Source organism: Rhamphochromis sp. 'chilingali', assembly GCF_963969265.1.
Source record: "Rhamphochromis sp. 'chilingali' genome assembly, chromosome: 7".
Taxonomy (NCBI): domain Eukaryota; kingdom Metazoa; phylum Chordata; class Actinopteri; order Cichliformes; family Cichlidae; genus Rhamphochromis; species Rhamphochromis sp. 'chilingali'.
In genome coordinates this window covers 1,114,675-1,138,427 of record NC_137934.1, presented here as the reverse complement: position 1 = coordinate 1,138,427, position 23,753 = coordinate 1,114,675, and the positions used below count along the sequence as shown (strand labels likewise).

Sequence of the window (23,753 nt, the reverse complement as noted above, 5' to 3'; positions counted from 1 at the left end):
AAGTGAATGATTTTGAGGTTGACATACGTAATTGTTCTCACCAAAAGGTAAACACTTTCTTCTAAATTTGGGCAAATTTAGTCAGAAGTGTTATTTTGAAAAGAAGTCTTACCTGGAATCCTAATTAGTCTTATTAGATAAATTCAAGACATACATTATGGAATGATTTTTATGTCATAATGTTTGCGTGAGCTGAAACGTAATACGAGCAAAGAATTTCATTTTGTTGACACCATGCCTGTTTGGAGGCGGAGCCCAAAGGTGGGCGGGGCTCTAATGTGATTGGTCAGGCACCCGCGGTGGGTGGAGCTCTGCAGCCAGAGTGTACAGCTGTTGATTAATGGGACAGCAGAGTTTTTATTAGAATCCTCTGGTTTAAAATGAAAGTATTTGCTCGGATTCTGTTTTTGTTTGCACAAAGGTTATGAAATCAAAATAATATAATATGTTCAGATATACTTTGTGAAGCCTTATTGTGTATTCATCGTCCAGCCTTACAGCACTGTGCAGGTTTAAATGCTCTTGAGCAGTACTTCTCCAGGCCTTTCAAAGTGTTTATTTGTGCTGGAGGGAAGCATTTACATTTATTTTTATTTCAACCAAAAAATGTCCAGGTATAGACCCCGTTTAGGTAAAGGCATCACAAACTATTTGTTCAGCCTGATCATATGAATCATACTTTCTTTTGTAACGCATGTACAGTGGGCCACATTTAACTGGAGAAGACATGGAGGCAGGTTAAACTATGGGTTGAAAGGAAGCTGTGTAAAAATAGTCGCCTACCTTCTTCGTGGCATTGGTATTCCCTAATTACAGTGGGCTTGTTAAACAGGATAATGCATCCCGGCACACTACAAATAAACTGCTCAGGAATGGTTCGAGAAACATGAAGCTGTTTGTAGTTTTGACCTGACCTCCAAATTCTCCAGATCTCAATCTGTTCGAGCATCTGTTGCAACTTTTCCTTGCGACTGTATGCTAATGCAATATTCGTGGTACATTACTCCCTCTAAGATTAAAGCTGGAACATTTCATTTCCTTTTATGAGGCTGCTGTGCTGACCAGCAGAATAGTGGTACAGTAATTACAGCTTCCCTGGCTGCTCACTGCCCTATACTGGATGTGCATTCAGCGATGCTGCACTGCTGCCAAATGTGCAGGGAGGCTGGCATATCGCAAGACAGCAGAGGAGGAGCTGAGCAGCTATAATGAAATCCCTGTAAACCTCAAACCTCAACTCAAAGCTGCATGCATGTTAATGTCAACTCCTTTTCTTGCTCAAGTTCTTCACTGTGAATCTGTCAGAACAGGATATAAATTAGCAAAAAAATCAATTCAAGTCTTCAGCTTTGAAGTGCGTGTTAGTCAGTAGCTCTGTGGGTAGAGGTCTTCCCCCAAGGTTAGATGCAGCAATTCAGTGCTTCAGCTTGTTAAGAATCTTAATGTGATTGAATTTTGACTTTATATTCAATTGACCCACAAGCTTTCCATTTTGTTTCCAACTCATTGATAAAAACATGCATCAGTCCCTGTTCCATTTCCTATTTGCACTTTTTCTAATCAGGAAAACACACCAAAGGTGAATAGACACTATTATTCAGTAAAGTAAACACAAGAGCTGCTAACAGTATTGAACTGCAGAAGGTTCTGCGTTGTAATCTGGAAGACATCTCATTGCTTCATTTAGTACATGCACAAAAGCATACAACTGAGCTCATTAATGACATCCGTTTTACATTAAAGAATGGGTAGTAATGACATCAATGAAGGCTCTGTTAAGTTATCCTATTGGCAACACCCATATTTACCTACTACTTGATATAATAATGGCAGGTCAATGAAGCTGAGTATTAGATAATATGATCAGGCAGCATCTGTGCTCGATGCGGTCAGGCTCACCTCTGTCCAGCTATGAGAGTCGTGAAAACTAGTGACTGTATAAAAGTCACATGCTAGCTACAGGTTGCTAGCATGTCACTTAGCTGCAGGTTGCTAGCATGTCACTTAGCTGCAGGTTGCTAGCATGTCACTTAGCTGCAGGTTGCTAGCATGTGTCTGTGGCCTATTCTTATCATCAGTGAGGCAGATAGAAAGTTCAGCAAAGTAAAATTTGGAGGAATTGCCACAAAAACATTTATGACAACATGTGTAATCAGACAGTTAAGCCATTATCATCCAGGTGAACATTAATTTGTTTTAAAGATGCTAACAGAAAGAAAGCAGCTAAAGCTAAAGCTGTCCAGAGCTCAGCCACAGGCCGGGAGCCTTGGTATGAGGCGTGTTGAAGCAGTTACAAGAAAACATATGGAGACAAGTTTAAAAGAGAAATAAGCTGATGTCCTGTTATCTGGTGACGTTATACTGGAAAATGATATAAGTTACATAAATCTTTTATTGGAACAATATGTGTGTTAAAGGTGGGTGTACAACAGCTCGTTTTCATTCAGCTCACTGTGGTGTTTAAATGTTGGGAATGTTTATCATGAGGTTAAACTTCCTGCTATATGTTTTAAACCTGGCTGTAAAGGTAACCTGCTACTGCCAGAGTTGGAATATCCAGTGCCTTGCCAACAGGCACTCCAGAAGCTTTTGTATAGTTGAGAGAGATGTTACAAACATTTATTATCAGTATGAGAGTATCTGCCAGTTGTTTTGGACGGCTTCTCGTGAGATGTGATCATCACTGTTTATTAAATGAAGTGTGTTTGAGCAAAACCTTCTACTGTAGTTTATGAGCTCTCTGTGGCAGGCTTTGTGCCCATTGCGGTTTTTAATTGACTCACTAGAAAGCCCTCACAGACACTGTCTGCTTGCCCCTGACTTGATTTGAAAAAATAGATTTTGGGAAAACATTTAACCATCGTGTTCCTCGTGTTTAGTGTGACCGCACAATCAATGATCATATAAGAGACAATGGTAATTCTTGTCTCTCATGGACAGTATTAGCCATCAAGCAGTAATATTAGCAGCCCTATTGGAGCTATCAGTCATAGTAATATTACTATCAGCACAGCAGCTGTGGTTGTAATAGCAGTTAAAGGGCAGCGATCGGACGTCAGCTGGTAGTGCCATAACCAGCACAGCACTGCTGATATTCTCTATGAAGAGGGAGGAAATTGAATTTGATGTATGTATAGAAATTACACATAGTCTGCGTGTAATAAATCTTTCACTTGCAATGTGAGTAAAGGTATTCACCACATCTTGAGTCACACCAAGTGTGCAGAAAGGCTGAATCAGGAGCTGGCAGGCTCGAGTACAGTAGCCCGGAGGGCTGCATAACAGCATAATGTACACTAGTTATAAATCTGCCAGAAGCGTATAGGGCATCAGAACGTGGTCCAGATTGGACGGAGGAAAAAAATTCTAACTGTTCCAACTCTCTATTGTCCTATCTCTCTCCATCTTCACAGGAACGAAGTCGTTTTACTGTCTTTATTGATCATGTGGGTTTATAGGGCCAACGGGATCATTCTGGAGAGTGGTTCTTCACATTCATTGCATTCTTTGCTCCAAATGACCTCGAGCAAAATCAAGTAATTGAACTAAAATGTCCACTGTCATCAATCTCTGCCTATCGGTCCATAACTGCTGCGGCAGCTTAAGAGAGAAGATGGGAACGGTTGGTTGAACTCCGGTAGGTTCCTCACTGTATGAACAGCGCTTTCAAGGTCACCTGGAAATGAAGTCATTATCAGCTGGAAGGCTGTCATCTCTACAACGTGTAGCTGTAAACTGCTAAAATACTTTTTGTTCCGACACACAGAGTTTAGTATTAGTGACATTAAGTTAAAAAAGGGGAAACTTCTTTTGAACATGGGTTTCCCCGAAAACTCAACGTCCAGATCAACAAATCAAATCAAATCACTTTTATTGTCACATCACATGTGCAGGTACACTGGTACAGCACATGTGAGTGAAATTCTTGTGTGCGAGCTTCACAAGCAACAGAGTTGTGCAAAAATACAATAACGTAAAACAAGCAAAATAAAATATAAATTGTGTATCGAGTTTGTATAAATATATACAAACTCGATACACAAAGGGTGTGGAGGAGGTTCGAACCGAGAAACATCTTTTTATATCCAGTGTACCACCGTGCTGCCTGAGTTAGTGTTTTATGACTGATCAAAATGATATGCTGATGTTTTCCTTCTAATTTCGAGGTTAACAAAGTCTGAGTTTTAACTCAACGGGACTCTGAATCCACCGGGCTTCATGGTTTAAAACAACAAATAATCCAGGTTTTGCTTCCAGTAACTTCAGCACCAAGGACAGTGCTCATTCACGCAGGTGCTTTTGGTCACTGAGTTTTTATTCTCATTTTCATTTTTATAAAGTGACTGTTTGCCGACATTTTTCAACACTTTTACTTTAGAGCAGGACTGTAAACAGTGAACAGCATCAAACTATGTACAGGCTGCTCTTTTGAACTCACAACATTAACAAAAATCCAATAATCCAAACGCTGATCTTCAGATTTCATTTGGAGCTTTTGCAGCCTTCACAGATTCACTTTCCCCGTTATTCCGCTTTTACGAGGAATAATCTTGAAGAAAAAGGCGTTCCACGTTTTATAAACCAACCCACACACTTGTTTTTACTTCAGACCCACGCATGCAAACAAACGCACATTTACACACGCATGCAAACACACACAGACACCCACGCCTGGCCGCAACACAGATGATGGGGAGGGTAAGCTGATATGGGAAAGCTTTTGGAATGCCAGATAACAGGATTAGACAAATTACATTTCAACTGTGACCGTGAATCCTGTTTGGATGGGTGACTTGTTTTCTCTCCACCATAAAGCTACGGAATATTCTGAAACTAGAACTTCGTATGCGAAGTCACAAATTTAAAAGAATGTAGGGCGGGGGTGTGAGGTGTATGTTTGGGCGCTCGTTGTCTGCAGAGTTTTGGGGGGATTTGATGTGTTTTATGTATAAAGGGGCGATTTATTGTCTTTCATCTGACAATGGTAATTTGATCATATCTTCAGAAGTCGATTTAAAGAAATATATGTCAACAAAAACACATATTTGTCATTACAAACTTTAAAACTAACTAATGAGCAATCCTTAATCTTGCAGGACTCAAAGCTATGCTGTTTAAGGCCAGTGCGGGTTTGTAGTGTCTTTGAAGGAGCAGAGAGTGACAGTGAGTTACTGGTGGTCTGAACAATTTAAGATCCAAAAAATCAATCTTGCAAAAATCTTCTGGGGGCAGTCAAGGTCCTTCATACGCTCCTGAAGACTGATGGCCAAGAATCCAAAGTGAGCACTCCATCAAAGACAGAGCTGGCCTGGGAGAAGTGTGCATTACTCTGATTTGCCAAAACCACTAACTGGGGAAACCTGTAGTTTTACAATATGAAGGATCTTTGTCCTATAAAGGAAATGCCTTCCTGAACAGGGACAAAGAAAGGCAATAAAAATAAAATGCCAATGATCGCAGGCGTAAAACCTCTTAAGCATCAGCGAGTACCACGGCGCTCTGCACTGTGTAATCTTTGCATAGTATTATACGTGTCATCTAACACGAGGTGGAACAAAGCGCCTATCATATGCATGTAGCGTATGTCATAATATGAAATCAATTATGTGGAACGTAGCTTAATGCGGCCTGTTACTAACTACCAGGCCAAATCTGAAAGAACCAACATTTCACAACAGAACATCAAAGTGTTCCCTTATTTAATGGATAATATTCATTTTGAACTGAATGGCAGCAATAAAAATCAAAAAAGTTGAGATGGGAGCAACAAAAGGCTGGAGAGTTAAGTATGATTATGAGAAACAGCTGGAAGAACTAATGAAGTTCATTAGCAATAGTTCAGTGGTGTCATTGGGTACATACAGACCATCATACTGTCAAAGCGCTGCGAAGGCAGATCTTATGTGTAAGTAAGAATATTGATAATATAAAAAAACACCCTGGTGATACTTTGCTTCACTTTCCTTTTTCCCTTCTGGGAGTGAAGTGCATGACGGGAGCTCCAGTAACGTGTAGAAACTAAACATTGTGCTTAAATCTGAGACCTCAGCTGCTATAATAATGTATGCACGCACATTACTGCAAACCATCCCAGTTGCTCGGCCTCAGATGTTGTGCGATTAAACTGCAGTGTCGAGCCAAACTGGATACTTGTTACAAGTCCTGAGGCTCAGTGCTGTTCATAAATGAAATGCTGCTCCTTTTTGTACACTGACTGCTGCTAAGTGCTACGAAAACTCTGCTGTCACTTCTAATGAATGTTTTATGAGGATGTTCTGATGAGTTCACTAATGCTCAAGTATGTTTGGCTGTTTGAATATGTGTGTTTGTGTCACTGCGTCCGTGTAGGAGAGCGTTATTGGCGTGCCGGGCTCGCCGGCCATTGTGGGGGTTTTGATGGTCACTCTAATCTGATCCAACTTCCTTTCTGCTTGTACACGTGTGCTCATGCAGCGTGTACGGGATCTGTGTGTCTAAGTGGGCGTGTGGTGTGCGCCGCTGATGCAGACAGTTTGTCAAATAAACGAACCACAAATGAAAGTGAAGTTTGTCTTAAAGTGCTTGCAGAGCAACACGTAAACAGAAAAACAAGTCTGTTATTTCGTGCCTGCGTCTGAGTAAAGGATGATGTGGTGACAGCGGCGACTCCATTTCCATTTCCTCCTTGCAGCACAAGTCACCGTGCTGGCATTAATTATGAAAAATAGTTTGGGTTGCCGAGCCTGAGGCTGCTCACGGTGAAGAGAGTTATGATGAATGATGTTGAGAGGAATCTGTCAGCTGCCATCCAGTTTAGTCCGCACGCATAATTGAGGGCTGGGGTACTTTCTGACAGAAACATGGTTTATGAGCTCGGGTCCAGCGTAGCGGTTCAGATCACAGCCTTTTTACGCGGCGCTCGCTCCTTTTCTTCTCCTCGGACGTTATTTCCAAGTCTTTGTGGTTTAATGAAGGAATGGATGAATGTTCTTAACACCGGTGGTAGAGCAGGGCAATACGGCCAAAAATATTTACCACGATGTACATTTGAAAATTTGCGATAACGATATAACTGATGATATAATTGATGTGAGACAAAATACTTTACAACTCCTCAACTTTATTAGTGCAAAAAACAAACAAACATCAATGTATTTTCACTTCAACAAGCAGCTGTTTTTTTTAATCTGCATTAAAGTTCTATAAAAATGTAACAGTGCAAATGCAAATTCCTCGCTGACAGTTTAACCAAAAGGCGTTTCCAGTGGAAACTGGCCGACATATCCTCAGCATAACCATGTATAATATCCACAGAACTTAAAGAGGTTATACACACACAATACGGTAATATTATGTTGAAGCACAGCACGTATCACTCCGCGAGGCTCCGCCTACGATAGCCGTAATGCTCCGACAATCCATCAAGCGGTGCGGCTTCGTAGCTTAGCAAAGTCGTACTGAAACATTTGACAGATTTTTGAGCGCCGTGCACATAAAATCGTTTCCAGGTCAGTAAACACAACCAGAGTTCATACATAAGGCACACGGGATTATAAGGAGCTCTGTCGACTTTCAGAAACATCAAAGTTTTTCTTTTTTCTGGTATGTGTGGGGTTTTTTTTGTCACAGCACTGTTTGTGTTTTTTGGTTTAAGTTAAACTCTTTGAATGATGGTTTTCTGTTTGTATTTATACTTCCTGCTTCCGTTCTCGCCTTACATTAAAACTTGCCTTTTGTTATCACCGTTCTCGCCTCCGCCCTGCATTTGGGTCCACTATCTCCTCATGCCGCGGGGTCAGGGTTGGACATTTTGCTTTTAACAGCCGTTGTTGTTGTTTTTATTGACTCATTTTATTTATTTATTTATTTTACGGCATCATTGTTGTGCATTCTATTTAGTTTAGTGGCATTTTACGTTGTTAAGCACTTTGTGCAGCATGGCCTTTGTGCTATAGAAATAAACTTGACCTTTTTGTGTCTGTTACTTGTGATAAGTGATAATACGAAAAAAGGATTTCTATTTAAATATTCCTGAGTTGTTTAATTGTGTATTTCTAAACGTTCTAACGTTTAAACTTTTTGAAAACTTTATAAAACAGGGTTTTTATGGTCTTGACAACCTGTGAGAACTGCTCACGGATGAAAACAATAATACAAAAACATCACATTAAAATGCACTCTTGTACTTGGTGTCAGTCAATCAAAAGTCCTTAATCACAGAAAATAAAACATTTAAAGTACATAAACCTCGTGAGCTGACATCCAGAGGGGCTAAATAGTCCGTCATGGCCTTATTATCTTATTCTCCATCTTTTTTCTCACTTATTTCTTCTCTTTATCTAACTTTGAACATTACTTTCTCCATGTGTGGAGCTAAACGCGAGCTGCAGCATGCAGACACCATGTGCGCTTGCAAAAAAGTAGCTGGGTGGAGACCCAAATTGCACCCAGCTGTACCCTACACAGTTCACCACCAGATGGTGCAAAAGAGCAAAATCTGGACAATACAGCTCAACAAAGCATCAAATGCAAAAGACCGTTACATTGCTTTTGTTGTCAGTCAGACAACAGTCCGACAGTACTGCCAGACACGGCACCGAGATCTGAGGCAGTTTATCCAGCGGCCACAAATGTCTCTTTGCCATAAGCGTTGGCCTGTGTTACGAGTTCAAAATTGGGGATGGAAACAAGAGAAAAAACCACAATAACAACACTGGTCCGGCCGGGTTGAGTCAAACGATGATTTTAATGATCACACGCGTGGGAGATGGACACTGTATGCAGACAGCCTCAGATCTCAAAATGGTGGAGCATTGCTCAAACTTTTATAGCGTCTGGTGCCTCCACCTTATCATAAAAAGCCTAAACATTCACATGCTTTCTCTCACACGGCGTCTAAGCTACGACCTTGGCTCCCTGTTTATCTGCTCCTGCTGAGATGGGGCAGAAAACTCCAGCATATTCTGTTCTCTTCTAATCAGACAAATAAGACAATAACTCTCTGCGAACAGTATTTCTTATAACTCAGCAGTATAATGCATCATAAAACAATGTCATTCATTCACAACAAGTCAGCAGTTTAATGTAATGCAAATCAGTTTAACTAATGCAATAGTTATCAGCTTCTTCTAATTCAGGAGAATAATGCAAACTAAAACTACATAATAATTCACAATCTTTAATTCGGGGTATAACATGGCATAAAATAACACTACAATCCAACAATTCCCCCTGATGAGGTCATTAAAATAATGACCTCACAAACACCCTTCAATTCAGTGTGGCCGGGTTCATCTCTTCTCACTCCTGAGGTCCTTTGTCCCCCTGAGGGGCGAACCATATGTGGGATGACCTCTATGTTTGCGCAATTCAGATGCAAGAAAAACTATGATTCCAACAGTAGCAGGTCCAGATGACACTCCCCAGTTCTCCCACAGCTTTATTTTGGTGCTACCTTATACCCTTCAGACGTACTCAGACTAGAACCTCTGTCCAAAGAGCTTTTAGCCTTTATTTCATTGCTGCAGCTACCAGTGTCGTCCAGTTGGGTGATCCTCTGCTCTTCATTCTTCAACCTTAGGGGTTAGACAACCCTTCAGTCGTGGCACAGATCAGGGGATTATTCTGCCCCGATTTCAAACAACGATCTGTGTATCCTCCAGAAAAAGGAACAGGAAGGTGTCCCCCCTTTTTTTTTTTTTTTGCCCAAAAGCCTCTCGAACTTCGTTGGTCTGGTGTTCCCGGATTTCCGCCAACCCCTTCATGGTTATTGCTGTGTTTATGGGATCCATCCTTTCATGGTGACTAGCTGGAGCCCAAACGCCATGACCCTTGGACCCAGTTGATGTCTCGGCAGTCACTGTGTCTGTCTCTGCTACGGAGGATCCTTGCATCTCTGTGACCTCGTCTGGTGTCTGTTCCTTTCTCTGTAAGAGACAGAAAACCAAAACACCTCTCTTCCTACCCCTAATAATCTAATGTTGTTATCTATTGACCTTCTAGTGATTCAGAATTGGTCTAAAACATTCAGAATGTCCCAGGGGCTTATTCTAATCATATCTTATGTGTGTGTAAGCGTGTTTGCATTTAGCCCTCTGCACTCAAAGTCAGTACCTGCAATATATCAGTCCGGACAATCACGCCGAACGAAGCTTATGACCTTCAAGAGACCAGGTGCCAACTCATTATAAGCACATTTGCAAGGTGTGTCTGAAAATTATTGAAACCCCTCTTTTTAACAAAAGACAAAGAAATTAACAAATCTTCTAAACGCTATTCAGTTCATTTCAATGAGTAATGATTAAACATGAAAGTGATAGTTTATGCTTTTTCACTGATTCTCTAAAAGGTCCGTCTTCTCGGACCGCTATTAGCTTAAGCTTTACCATTCCTAAATTATTAAAGACACAAATGAAGTTATAAAATGTTCAAATAATCCTTGTTTGATGTTAAAGCTCAACTTTCCCCCCCTTTTTTGACACATTCCAATGTGTCAAATCAACGGAGCTAGAACATTCAAAAAAGTTAGGCAGCTACAAAGTTTCCCAGACTCTTAAGGTGATCTGCGTGTAATGTTCTGACTCAGGTATTTAATATTTTAATAAATGTCGTTTAATTAACTGCCGCTATTTAAACTAACCTTAAAGACATAATTAAAGAAAAGATCACAAAGAATAACATGATATCAGTGTTTTGTAAGCGCGTGCGGCCTTCTATGCTCGAAGCCTTTCCCCTCAATAGATCAGTCAGACATTCGCGCTGACTGTAGCTTTTAACCCTTATTAACTTGAGCACAACTCCACAATGAGCAACAAGTTGCAATATGTATGAAAATGATCATGGTTACACCTGCAATAAAAATTATATCATTATCCTAACACCTGTAAATAGAAGATTCATCAGAAGTTATAACAATCACAGGAACACAGATGTTAGTATAAGGTCAAAAGCTTCAATAAATGATCATCGATGCAATGCTTGTTGCATGATTCTCATACAATAATAATGCTGACATTAAAATAACAGTAAAACACCCCCTTTTGTCCCGTTTCACTTGACACCTAAATGTTTATAAATGCCTCTTTTATTCTTAATTTTATTTCCCCCTTTTTCTCCCCTTTCTGACCACAGCAGGGGGATCTTAGTTTTGAATCAGCCATGAATCCAGCTCACCTGATTCATCAGTGAGCTCCACCATCACTGGCGTCTGACAGGGTGGCGCTGCATACTCTTCCTTTAATGTCACTATTTTCAACCTGTTAATTAAAGTGTTTAAACCTGAAGTCGACTACGTCCACAACAAGTCAATACAGCTGTAAATGTGGCCAATTATCAATCTATTACCAATCAATAACAACAGATAACTTCTATTTTATGCATGCTTTTAATCAACCACTCACCCAGAGGATCTCCAATCCCAGGAAGTTCCTTCTCCTCCTTTAATGAGTCTGTCCTCCTTCCATGCCCTGGTAACTGGTCCATCCAGAGCCATATGATCTCAAATATACATACAACAAGCCAAACCACACCCTGGTCACACCAACCCTTTTCCGCCCCGAAGATGTCCAATGCCATCCTAGTCTGGACTGTCAAAAGTGGCTTTAACGCTGACTATCCTGACAATCCATTTTATAACGTTTCCTGGTCAGATTTGCCAATCTCTGCACCAGAGTTTTAACTTTTCGCCATTTCCATTAGTTGTTATTTTTATTTAGTTTCGACTCCAGATTTTCAATTTTTACCAGTTGTAATTAGTTTTTACCAATTCTTTGCTAGTTTAGTCTAGTTTTTATTTTCTGAAAATCCTTAGTTTCAATTTAGTTTTATTTGTGTTTTACAAAAATTAAGTGTAACAAAATCTCAGTTGCATCATATCAATCATGCTCTTCTGGTTATCCCTGGGTGTTGAGACTAATCACTATTAACTTGCCGCACCGTGTGGTCCTAATTTTGGTTGAAGTCAATTGATAACCTTTTGAAGGCGATTGTTTCACACCTTTATTTAGATGTCCCAGTCCTGTTGTCTCGGGATACATCACGCTGCCTTATCTGGGGTTAGCTATTTTCTGGGGATGCGGGCTGAGTGGGGGAGCCCTTCAAGGAGGGGGAGTGTGCTCCCCCTGATGAGGTCTTCTAGGTAAGCTAGGTTAACCTTCTTGTGTGAGCTTTTCAAGTGCACTTTAAGGTTAGTGGGACTTTTAGTTTTATAAATGTCCCTCATGTCCCCCTGATGACCCAGTAATTCATTTTTTGCGCACTGTAGTACACATTTTAGTTTTTGCTTGTAGCTCGCATACTCTACTTGCCACTTCTCTAAGTCCTGATGTTTCTTAGAGAGGGCAACAGTACCTTTAAAATTATATCACATGTGTGGGGGTGTGGCCTTGCCAATTGTTTTGCCCACCTTTTCAAAATGGCTGGCGTGCCCACAAGCACATTTCATGGAAAAAGAAAGGTAATCTTGATATTTACATTTAACATGTTTTGTTAAACTCAGATTTTTATTTTATTCAAAAAATAAACATCTAGTAAATAATTTGAGGGGTCTTTAAGAATTAGGCTCATTTACTTTCACAGGGAACATGACTAATTTATTAATGTGTGCTCTACACATTGGGACTTTATATTTATATTTATTTCACTTTTTCCTAATAGACAACTTTTGACAAAGGCGGAGAGAATTCTTAACACAATTATTGAGGGAGATTCAAACATAGATTTTTCAAAATATGAGAGGGTCAGGACCCACTAGAAGCCACACAAAGATTATCGAGATGCAGTGGCACATGTAACAGAGAAAACCACAGGGCCACCTGAAATCTGTCATCCTATCTGGTGCAAAACCAACATGTAGTAGAATCTGGAATTTTGATTTTGAGTTAAAAATAAAATATGGGTAAAATGCAGAAATGTTTTCCAGTTAAGAAAAAATAAGAGTCGCAATTATAGTTGAATCCATAACACCTAATTGTTTCTACAAGATCACGTCGTTGCTGAAAGTTATCAGTGATCTCAATGTGTGAAAAGAACTCACAGTACCTGGAGTTTAAGCTCCTCTTGGCTGAGAATCCTGGGACAAACCTGTGAGCAAGACCTGAATAGTACCAGTAATGAAGACTTCTCTCCAAAGATCAATAAAAGGAAGCCCCCATCCGATGAGAGTCTAGCAAAATATGGTTCACTCCACTTGCCTGAAATGGTTAACAGTCCAAGGCATTTCAGTTATAGAATGGTTGGGTGCAACAATGAAACAGATGTGAGATGAGGGGAGTGCCAAATGTTCCTTTGTGTCTCCAAATAAAATCAGTACTTCCTCAGATATCCTAAATAAATTGACTTTTGTGAAATAGAAAGTTCAGTGCCATCACTTATTCCTGAACCAATAGTTTACGGCTAGTGAAGTGTCAGTGACTTCTGGGTTGGTCCCTGATCTTCATCGTTTGAGATTGTTATTTTAATAACACTTGATTTATTCAAAAGAAAAAAGAAAAAACGAAAATATTTTCTCCCTGTTTTTTCTTATTCTCTGGGTCTCAGGAGGTCATTATGTCCCTCTCCACTACAAGACTCTTGTTATGTCTACAAAACAGTCATATTAAAATCATCCTCAATTCTATTCTGGCGCTGTCTCCCGACTTTTCCTGACCTGATTCTGCGCGTGGACGGAGCAGCAACACAGACGACTCGACTAACGTACTGCCTTAACTTTACTATTGCAGGGCACGCACACATCAATGCAACCAAACACATTTTGCTATAAATCTAGTTAATTTTAGTTGTTTGTGAACATTCAGTACAGTTTTAGTTAGTATTCCTTTTTGTTTTGATTTTATTACCGTTAACGCAAATTTTTCCACTTCTAGTTTTCGTTATTTCATTTGTTGTCTTTAATAATAATAATCTTCTCTGCACCCTTGAATAAACATACTTAATATGATCAACATTTTGCTGCTTGTTATTTCACCATCTTATTGAATCAAATACTTCATCCTTATGTGGTTTACGACATTATATTTATCTAAATCTCCACTTTGTCTCTAAATGTTTTAAGAATTTTTCGAGTTCGGGGTCAAATTTTGAGAATTTGACCATAAGTGAAAGTTATGGCGTTATCACCCCCTTTGGGGATTACCTTTTTCCAGTTTTGATGATATTCCTCCCCGTTCTTTATTTTTGTTTGCAAGTACCCCTCTTCGGTGGCGAGAAACTGTTGGTATGATCAAGCGGGTGCTGTAAAAACAAAAGCTCAGGACAGAACAGTCACCAGTCATGTACTTCATTCAAAATTAACAAATATCAAGCTTCATATTGATCCTCTGAGTGTAATGGTACATTTTAATTTGCACTTCTCGAAACTAAAAACAATATTTTCTTTATTTTACTCTTGTTCTTGTGCAGCACCACCCCTCAGCACATGCCCCTGTTATTTTATCTTACTTTTAAAGTTTTGAGTACTTCAAGAAAGCACCCAAAAGACGGGGACCAGTGTTTATCATTACATATCTCCATTTTTAGTGTGGCTGCCTATCATTCCCCTGTTATTCATAGACCTCGGTGGAGGGTTTTTTGTTTGTTTTTTCTTTATACAATTAATTGACTCTTTACAGTGACCCACTATGGTTAAAAATAACATGCTCAGTCATGAGTGGAATCAAACCTTTTCTTCACTTTAGCATTTAACATTCCCAACAATATAATGTGATACCTTGATTAAAACGCAGCTACTAAAACACAAATTTCTTAATGCAAACATCAGTAACTCAAAATTAGCAACCAAAGGGTTAAGTCTGCAGTGAAGCTAAAGCCTCCCCCTTTAGTCTCTGTCATTCTTCTGTTCTTGCAAACAAAACAAAGCAAGACAAAACATCCACCCTTCTTTTGCAGGTTGGGTGAATTGTCCGTGGACATCTACTAATCCTAAAGTCAGTACCGTTTTTGTCTCAGTATCAAGTCAGTTAAAACTTTTAGTCGTCAATCCATCACAGTCCAGTCACATGCATACATCCACACACATTCATACCAGAAGTTGCTGATAATGGAGTCTCATGCGCAGCCTATTCAAGGCTCCATCACCAGCAAGATGACGTCATCATTTTAAAGGAAACAGTTCCTTGTTTGTTTTTCCTTCTTTGGACTGGATTGACTCGCTGCAATCCTTTTAGGCTCCGGAATTCTCATTCAATTAGTGTCCCATATAAGTGAATTTTCTCCCAAGCTCACAGACTGGTGACCTGTCTGCCATGTTCCCTGCCTCTTGTCCTATGACAGCTGGGAGAGAAAATGATTTAAAAATTCTGAGGATGTGTGGACGAGTTGTAAAAATGTTCATTTCTTTCTTTGAATTTATTATCATAGGCCATTTACTTAAATTGTTTTAAAGATTAAATTGGCCAACTAATCATCAGCTAATTACTGGCTCGTGTGGCTGTGCTTAAAGCATGGCTGTAGACCCAGGGACATCACTCAGTTTGGGGTAGCCTTAATTTTACTCTCGTTTAAGAAAAAATTTAAAAATGTAATGTAAATGTACCAAGAGCGCACATTTACCATCTGTCTCTCTTCCACATCATGTCTTTATCCTGTCTTCCTTCTCTCACCCCAGCCGGTCGCAGCAGATGGCCCCGCCCCTCCCTGAGCCTGGTTCTGCAGGGCTCTCACCTGGAGAGTGTTTACAAAGGCCTGCTCAGAAAGCCGTTTTCCTGTAGACTGAAAAGCCTGAATTTCCTCTTTAATGTCTTTGAGGACAATAAATGCTGAGATAAAAGAACATCCACCTGTCGTCAAAACCAGCCACAACCACTGCTGTATCATATTCGTTACATGAAGTTTTGTTGTTGTCAATGTTTTTTGAGTTTGTGAGACTTCTACATCATCAGTGTGATTTTTTTTTTTAAAAATAAACTGCCCAATACATTTTAAAGATATAAATTGGAAAAGAAAAATGTCAGATATAGGAAATTAAAACTTGTAAATGCAAATAAATATTGAATTTAAAACCATTTAAAGACTGGTGGAGGTAAACGCTCCACTTTAAAAAAGTACAGCGGCCCCTCATGTATCGCGGGAGTTATGTTCTAAAAATAACCCATGATAGGTGACAGCTCTGTTTTTTTACAATGATTATAGATGTTTTAAGGCTGTCAAACCCGTCACTACACACTTTATACTCTTTTCTCAGACAGACATGAACATTTTCACACTTTATCTCGTGTTTAAACTCTCAAAGTTCAAACCTTCATAGAAAAATAAGTCCAGGATTATAGAATGAAGCCAAAGATCAAACCCTGTTTTCAGGCCAACAACACGGGAACAGAGCAGCTGCCAGAGAATTCAACATTAATGAATCATTAATGAATCAATGGTACAGAAGTAGAGGAAGCAAGAAGAATGAGTTGAGTAAAGTTTGACTTCTCTGACTGTTTTATTTTGCTTAATGCGCCTTATAATCCAAAAAATACGGTAACTTCTACCTTCCTTAAGCATGTCCAGAAGTCCAACTTTTTGTGCGATGGTTAGCATCTTCCTCTGCCTTCTGGGTGCTACTGCAGGAGCCTTTGACCGTGCAAAACGTTTCATCTGCATTGTTGTGTGTGTTGGGGAGAAAACGTACAAACATACAGTGCAGCACTAAAGAGTCACGCTGCTAGCGATGGAAGATTTATGTAAATTTGACAAGCTGAACGCATTCTGTTTTTTTGTTTGTTTTTTTTTCTTTTTTTTTTGTTTTTTTTTGGCCTGTCCCGTTTGGCTCTTTTGCATCAGAATTGTTGTCTAAAGGCAAAGAAAGATGCCCAATGGATTTACTTTACCAAATTGACCATCCCAGCCTTGCCATAATGGTCCATTTGATTCACCTTTTATTGTTTATTTTATTTTCACTTACTGAATACGGGACAGACTTGACTGGGGGAAAGAAGGGGAGAAAGAAAGAGGGAAAGAGAAACAGCTGAGAAGAGGGACGGGGGAGAAGGGCAAAAGACAAAAACCAACAGAACGGGCAGAGAAAAAAAATGCATATATCGATCACCTGGATCACCTGCTGAGAAAGAAAAAAGAAAACAAGCAGAAGAGAACAAGAGTAATAGAATAAACAACATCACAATGATATATGGGAATATGACAGTAAATACTAAATGTTAAACATTATTGTGCAGCACATAAGATCAACAGAACACAGTGTGCTTTGAGGTAGGAGCCAAAAAGGGTGTAGTTTGTGGGTGTGATCACCCGTGTGTACACCTGTGAGCATGGACGCGCTTGTTTTTTGTTTTTTTAAAAGGTTCCTTCATGTAATAATCTGCTAGAGGGTGTGGGGGGGCCACAGCCCCGTCCTCCAGGGCGTGAAGCAGGTGTGGAGGAGATCAAAACTCCAGACATCCAGAGGCCCCCAGAACGCATTCTGTACTGTACAGGAGACACGGCACGGAGGAGATTGCTTGACAGTGGTCTACAGCCAATCAGGACGCAAAAAAGCCTTCAAAATTACACATAAAAAAATGAGCGAAACAGCGAGGCCGTGAAAGGTGAACCGCTTCATAGCGAGGGAACGCTGTATTCTGGTTATTATTTCATGATTCAAGCTTTAAAGGGTTAAACATACCTGATTACACTTTTTTGTGCTTTTTAACCTTAATTACGACAGTAGAGAGAAACAGGGACCAGGATAGCTCAGTAGGTAAAGTGGTTGCCCCGTGATTGGAAGGTCGGGGGGGGGTTTGAACCCACTGAACGGATACCTGAGGTACCCTGAGCAAGGTACCGTCCCCACACGCTGCTCCCCGGGCGCTGCACTGGTGGCTGCCCACTGCTTCACTGGGTGAATGGGTTAAATGCAGAGGAGTAATTTCCCTACAGGGACTAACACATACTCGTTGTTGTTGTTGTTATTATTGTTATTATTATTAGGAACACTGAGACCAGGGTGAAGACACGACCTAAATGATCTTCAGATCTGAGTCTCTGCATTAGTCTTCTGGCATATGCAGCATGTGATGCAAAAACAAGTCTGATGAATGAGACACCAGTGAGCTAACTGTTATCTGCACCTCTGTTAAAGTGCACTGAGAAGAATGATTTGTCATATTACATTTACAGGAAAAACAAACACATAAATCCACTCGCATGTCAAACAGCAGAATTGTCAGGAGTAATTCTGGGTGTCATGCACGAGCGTAGCACGAGTAGCATATCTGTATTCTTTTTAAATTCATTAAAGCATTCCTGTCTCTCCCTTCACCAACATCTCCTGCCTCCACCCGTCTCACAGGATGGACATGTTTTTATCAGCAGGCATAGATTTTACTTCACCTGGACCTGCCTCAGGCTGCAGACCCAAACCCCGACCAGTCGAGGCCATCGCTGCTAAATCACTTTTACTGCTGCTATCCCATAATGCTGTGTGTGTGTGTGTGTGTGTGTGTGCTTTCCAGTGTGGATAAGAGAGAAGATGTGTGTGACGATTTAGACTTTGATGTGTTCAAACATCAGTGCTCTTCTCATTTTTTGTCTCTCTGGCTGTTTAGAGTGAAACTGAACTATTGATCCAGCGGCCTGCTGGAGCGGGAGGGCTAGTAGGAGGAGTTGGCCGTCCGACTGCGGTCTGGGGTGTGGGGCCTCCCTGCTGCTGCGGAGTCGGGGTGGTCTGCCTCTCCCCACCGCAGGGAAAAGGGTAACACCACCTGGGTCTGGGTGCAATTCCCCCCTCCAGGGGCAAGGGTACCTAGACCCGGTTTGTAGAGTACGCTTGGGGAGTGTGATCGTGTGTACAGCGTCTCTTTATGTCTGTCTCCACGTTGGTTGAGTGTGGAGTGAGTGCATATGAGAGCATGAGGGTGGGAATGGATGTTTGTGTCTGTGTGTGCCTGTATGTCTGTGTCTATATGTCAGGTTGGGTATCAGACGCCACCTCTCTGGGGACACCTCAGGCCCTCCAAGGTTTGGAGGCCTATCTCCACCCACCACCACTTCCCCTGCCGGTGGCGGACTCCCTCAGGTGTCGGTGTGTTGGTGGTTCTTTGTGTCTGGGGGTGGGCGTCCGGGTACACACCGGCTCACTCCTTGGCGGCCGCTTGTCGGGGCCTGGGGCCTGGGGCTCGCTCGGGCCCCTTTGGAGGTGGGGTGCCGGTCACTCAGGCACAGCTGGGGGCCGGCGGAGCTCACGGGCGCGTCACTGCAACTCCCCCTGACTTCTGCTCCGCGGCTGCTGGGCGAGCCCTCATCTGGGACTCTCCTCAGCTCTTTCTGGGACAGTGGCGCAGCTGCCCCTCTGTTGGTCTTCCATGGTCTCTTGTGTTCTGGGGGCCTCTGGATGTCTGGAGTTTTGATCTCCTCCACACCCGCTTCACACCCTGGAGGACGGGGCTGTGGCCCCCCCACACTCCCTAGCAGATCATTACATGGAGAAACCTTTGGAATGCAAGCATGCTGATCCACACAGGTATGCACACATGGGTATTCACAGACGCGGACTAAAGCTTTCTTGGCTGCTGCCTCAAAGCACACTGTGCGCTGTCTATCTTGCGTGCTGCACAATATCGTTTATTATTTAGTAAATATTGATATCTATGACTAGCTAGTTTATTGTGATGGTGCTTTGTTTTCTCTATTATTATGTTGCTCTTTGTTGTTTGCTGTCTCCTCTGTTTTTTTTTTTTGTTTGTTTGTTTTTTTTCTCCATACAGGTGACCCAGGAGTTCTTTTTTTTTTTCTCTCTCTTCCCCCCCCTTCTCACCATCTCTTCTCCCCTTTGGTTTTCTTTCTTTCTCTCCCCCTCTTTCTCTCATTCATTCCCCCTGTCCTATTTATTAAAAAAAAAAAAAAAAAAAAAAAATGACAAAGGATGAACTGAAGCTCTGCCATCACGTAATGTCGCATACTGCTGTTTCTGATGTCATTTAAAAAAAAAAAAAAAAAAAGAAGGTAAAAAGGGGGACACAGTTATGATGCGATCATATGTATTTGAGTTTATTGAACCGTTTTTATCTGGTGAAGTAGTCAACAAATAATCTTTGTTGTTTGCAGGAGTATTTGCCACTTTACATTATTTGCTGTTATTCTTGTTAATATTTGTGTTTTTTCTGATAGAACAATGAAGTTTTCTTATCTTCTTTTCTGCTTTGTTTTCTCTTCTTCTTCTTCTTCTTCTTCTTCTTCACTCGTAGTGACTGTAGTCATTCCTTCAGGCCTGTTAATTGTAACAAGCCACTGTCCCCTGTGAGAGCTTTATTGTACTCTTGGTACCATCTTGTGGAAGAAAACAGTTACTACAATTAACATTTCTGTCTCTGTCTCCTCAGAGATACAGCAGGCCTGTGAGATAAAGTGAGCCCTCACCTTTGACCTGATTTTAACCATTTCAAACACTCTTCTGATGTAAGTTTGATCTGTCTGTCTCACCGTCCGTCCGTCCGTCTGTCTCATATTATTATTATTTGTCTCCTTTCAGGTGTTAAGCAGCTTTGCTGAACGTGAGTATATCAACACTTGTACGTGTGATTGTAATATCACGTTTGCCACAATGCAAATAATTTTATGTTGTTGACATAAAATTCTCCCACTCTGTCTCAGCTAATTGGATCAGTGCATTTGGCGTTGAGTTCCTGCACAAAGTTACACAAAGTTATGTCAAAGTTGCTTCGATTTTAATACTTGCACAAAGTAAAATAATCATTTTAGCTTCTAAACACTGGACTTTGTTGATGAATATGCTAATTTTAGGACTTCATTTCTATACGTCTGTGCACGTTATTGTTTACTTGTAGTTGTAAATATCCTAATTTAAAGTTGTATGTTCATACTTTGAGTAAATAAATTGATTTAAAGGTGAACACTTGAATTACAGACGTAGAGAATCCACAAATGTGTCGTTGCCCAACGAATGATAGACCTCACTGTTTATTATACTGTTGGAAGAGGTTGAGCAGCCTTACACTTGCATGACTTCACGCTTCATATCGGGTCAGCAGTGAGAAAGCTCTTTCTAAATGCATTTCCTGTCTCAGAGTTTGATGGAGAGCTGGTCGGATGACAGCTGGAACTGTTGTCATAACCGGAGGAATACTGGCCACAGTGATACTTCTGTGTATCATAGCCGTGCTGTGTTATTGTAGACTCCAGGTATGTTTATACTACTTTACTATACTGTATAGTTCATCCTATCTGCTTCTCAGTGGAGCTGCTTTCTTTTAGAAATATAGAAATTAGCCCCAATATCTTTATAAAAGGACACAAAAAAGGACTCGGAAGATGAGGCATTCATTTGTCTTTGAAAAATAGGATTTTTGGACTCTGTAACAGACGCAGTGTTGTCGAGCCACACTATAGATTGAATCCACACAGGAAACAGTTGAAGTTGTACTGAAAGGAAATTATTACTGGGAGCATCCCGGTGGCTTCTTCAGTGTATGTTTATTTGTCAGAAAACCTGAGTTTAGCCACAGCAACGCCTTCTTCTCTCTCTGCAGTACTACTGCTGCAAGAAGAATGGGTCTGACAGCGCCTCCATCTCTCAGCAACACTTTGCCTGCAACGCCTGCAGTGTCTCAGGCCTGGACGGACCCATCGTCACCCCGCTGTCCCTGTCGCCACCGGTGCCGCCCAAATCCTACAAACCCACCAAAACCACCAGGGGGCGACGCAGCTACTGTCCCACCTGCTCACCCTACGACTCGCCCTTTTACATCCGCACTACAGATGAAATGCGCAACGGTGGCGAGCGCATCACCTACATGCCCACGCACTATGACAACCAGGCGCTGTCGATGCCGTTGCCCGCAGTCCGAGGCTCCCTGCTGAGGGAGACGCAGCGAGGTCGGCCTCCTGAATTCTACACCAACACCCGCGCCATCAGCACCGAAGTGTGACCACCCCCTCCTCTCTAACGAAAAAAGAAGAAAAAAAAAAAGAAAATTCCTCCTTGACCTTTGACCTTTACACACACAGATTCCCCTGTGTTCCCTTACACACACCAGCACCACCACTAACACAACCACTAAACAAAAACAAAGGCTGGCTGTTTGTGGAGATTCCTTTATCCCGTTTGTTCGCTGAGAAGATGAAACTGACTATAAAGAGTTCCTTCCTTTATACTCTTAAATTGTACATTTTCATGCTCACTCAGAAAGTAATAATTCTGCGATTCACAGTAGATTAAAGTCCCTAAACCCTGAATTAAGGGTGTGGCTAAACGCTTACACACTCCTTCACTGTCGACTGTTTCCGTGTCTTTACCGACCGAGGGCTATTATGGATAAGTTGTGGGATAATTTTTTTCATGCTACATATCTTCCCAGTGACTGCCATGAAGTAATATAAAGAGGTAAGTAGCAAGTATGAAGCAATTTTATCACAATTGCAAGAAACGATGCCCCGTGTAGTCCTGGGAGGCGTTCAGGTAACGTTGAGGAGGCTGGACGACTGGAGATTTCTCTATGCAAACTACCGCAGCTCTTCATCTCCTTTCAGCGAGTTTCATGTCATCGGTGATATTGTGAAGGGGGTAATATTGGGATTGCTGTGCCCAGCAGTGAGGTGTGATGCTGAGGCACGTGTAGATAGACACGCTGTGAGCATTTAGAAACGGCGGCAGCATTAAAGCTTGAGCTTCCCCTCTGATGTGGAAACCTGTGAACGAACAAAGGATGCCTGAGCCCCCCGAATGCAGCAGTGGGACACGTGAAATGGACTGAATGAAATTCTCTTTACTGACAGAAATGCAAAAAGTTTGAAATGTAAATAGTAACCAGAAAACGTTGGTGACAGAGGGGGAGCGATGCACGCTGGGTGTTTAAAGAGGGATTTACTGATTCGTGCTGTTTTGTCTACGCACTCTTCCTGCTCTCAGAATGATGCAAATATCCACATTCATTGACATTCATGTTGTTTTTCCCCTGTATGGTGAGAAGGTGTGCGTACGTCCTTTCACAGTGCTCCTTTTCTACATGATGCTGTGTTGCTTGCGATAATATTTGCTGTTGTTGTTTTGATATCTGTGTGTACAGCAGGGGTCGGAGGCCTGAATAAGCAGAGCAAGAAACCTGTGTGGGGTGAGAATGTTGGAGAGATCCAAGTATTTAGGAACAAAATCAGATGCACTTTTCTAACCTCTCCTCCAGCCGTGCATAATCAGACTTTATTACCAGCTTCTTAATTACTTTTTCATAATTAAATCAATTTTAACTGCAGTGCCATTATTATGCTGTGCATATTCAACCTTCTGAAAGAATTGGTTTTCTCCAGATTAACTAACACGAGCAAATAAAGAACTAACAGCATATGTACAGAGGTTTCAGTCGGTGGAATGAGCTGAACGACGTGGACATGTCGCTGCCGCTACGATAGTTTTATTGTCATTATTCAATTATTTAGACATTGTATTACCTGCTATCTATTTTACTCTTTACTTAACCAGTAATCTTTGAAAAATATTAAAGAAAATGATTTTTAGAGATGTGGTTAAAACACAAATGAATACAAAAACGGTGTTATTTAATGGTGTTAACTTTTGACAAATAAAAGATTTGTAACTGCTTAAATGGACTTTTTGTGTGGTTATTCACACACACACACACACACACACACACACACACACACACACACACACACACACACACACACACACACACACACACACACACACACACACACACTATTAGTTAGTTACTGAATACACATCTAAACTGTGCTACATTTGCACATCTTGCTTGTCTTTGTCATGTCTCGTCTATAATATCCTGCCAATAATTTGAACCTGGTTTTCAAAACCACTGCGCACTTTG

At 41.1% G+C, this 23,753-nt stretch overlaps 1 protein-coding gene across 7 annotated transcripts in view; it reads left to right on the top strand.

The window, feature by feature from the left end:
• Positions 1 to 23,500, top strand: part of fam163ab (family with sequence similarity 163 member Ab) — a 47,572-nt gene extending 24,072 nt beyond the window's left edge. For 2 of the 7 annotated variants that reach the window (XM_080886966.1, XM_080886964.1), the window contains exons 2-5: positions 20,274 to 20,298; positions 20,423 to 20,444; positions 20,979 to 21,093; positions 21,441 to 23,500. In XM_080886966.1, the coding sequence (XP_080743092.1) occupies positions 21,001 to 21,093; positions 21,441 to 21,839 (492 nt within the window). In that variant the 5' untranslated portion in view covers positions 20,274 to 20,298; positions 20,423 to 20,444; positions 20,979 to 21,000 and the 3' untranslated portion in view covers positions 21,840 to 23,500. Of the gene's footprint in view, positions 1 to 17,425; positions 20,350 to 20,422; positions 20,445 to 20,544; positions 21,094 to 21,440 lie in introns of those variants that run through there. The other 5 variants (XM_080886963.1, XM_080886967.1, XM_080886968.1 and 2 more) reach the window with 5 other exon arrangements.
• The last annotated feature ends 253 nt before the right edge of the window (positions 23,501 to 23,753 follow it).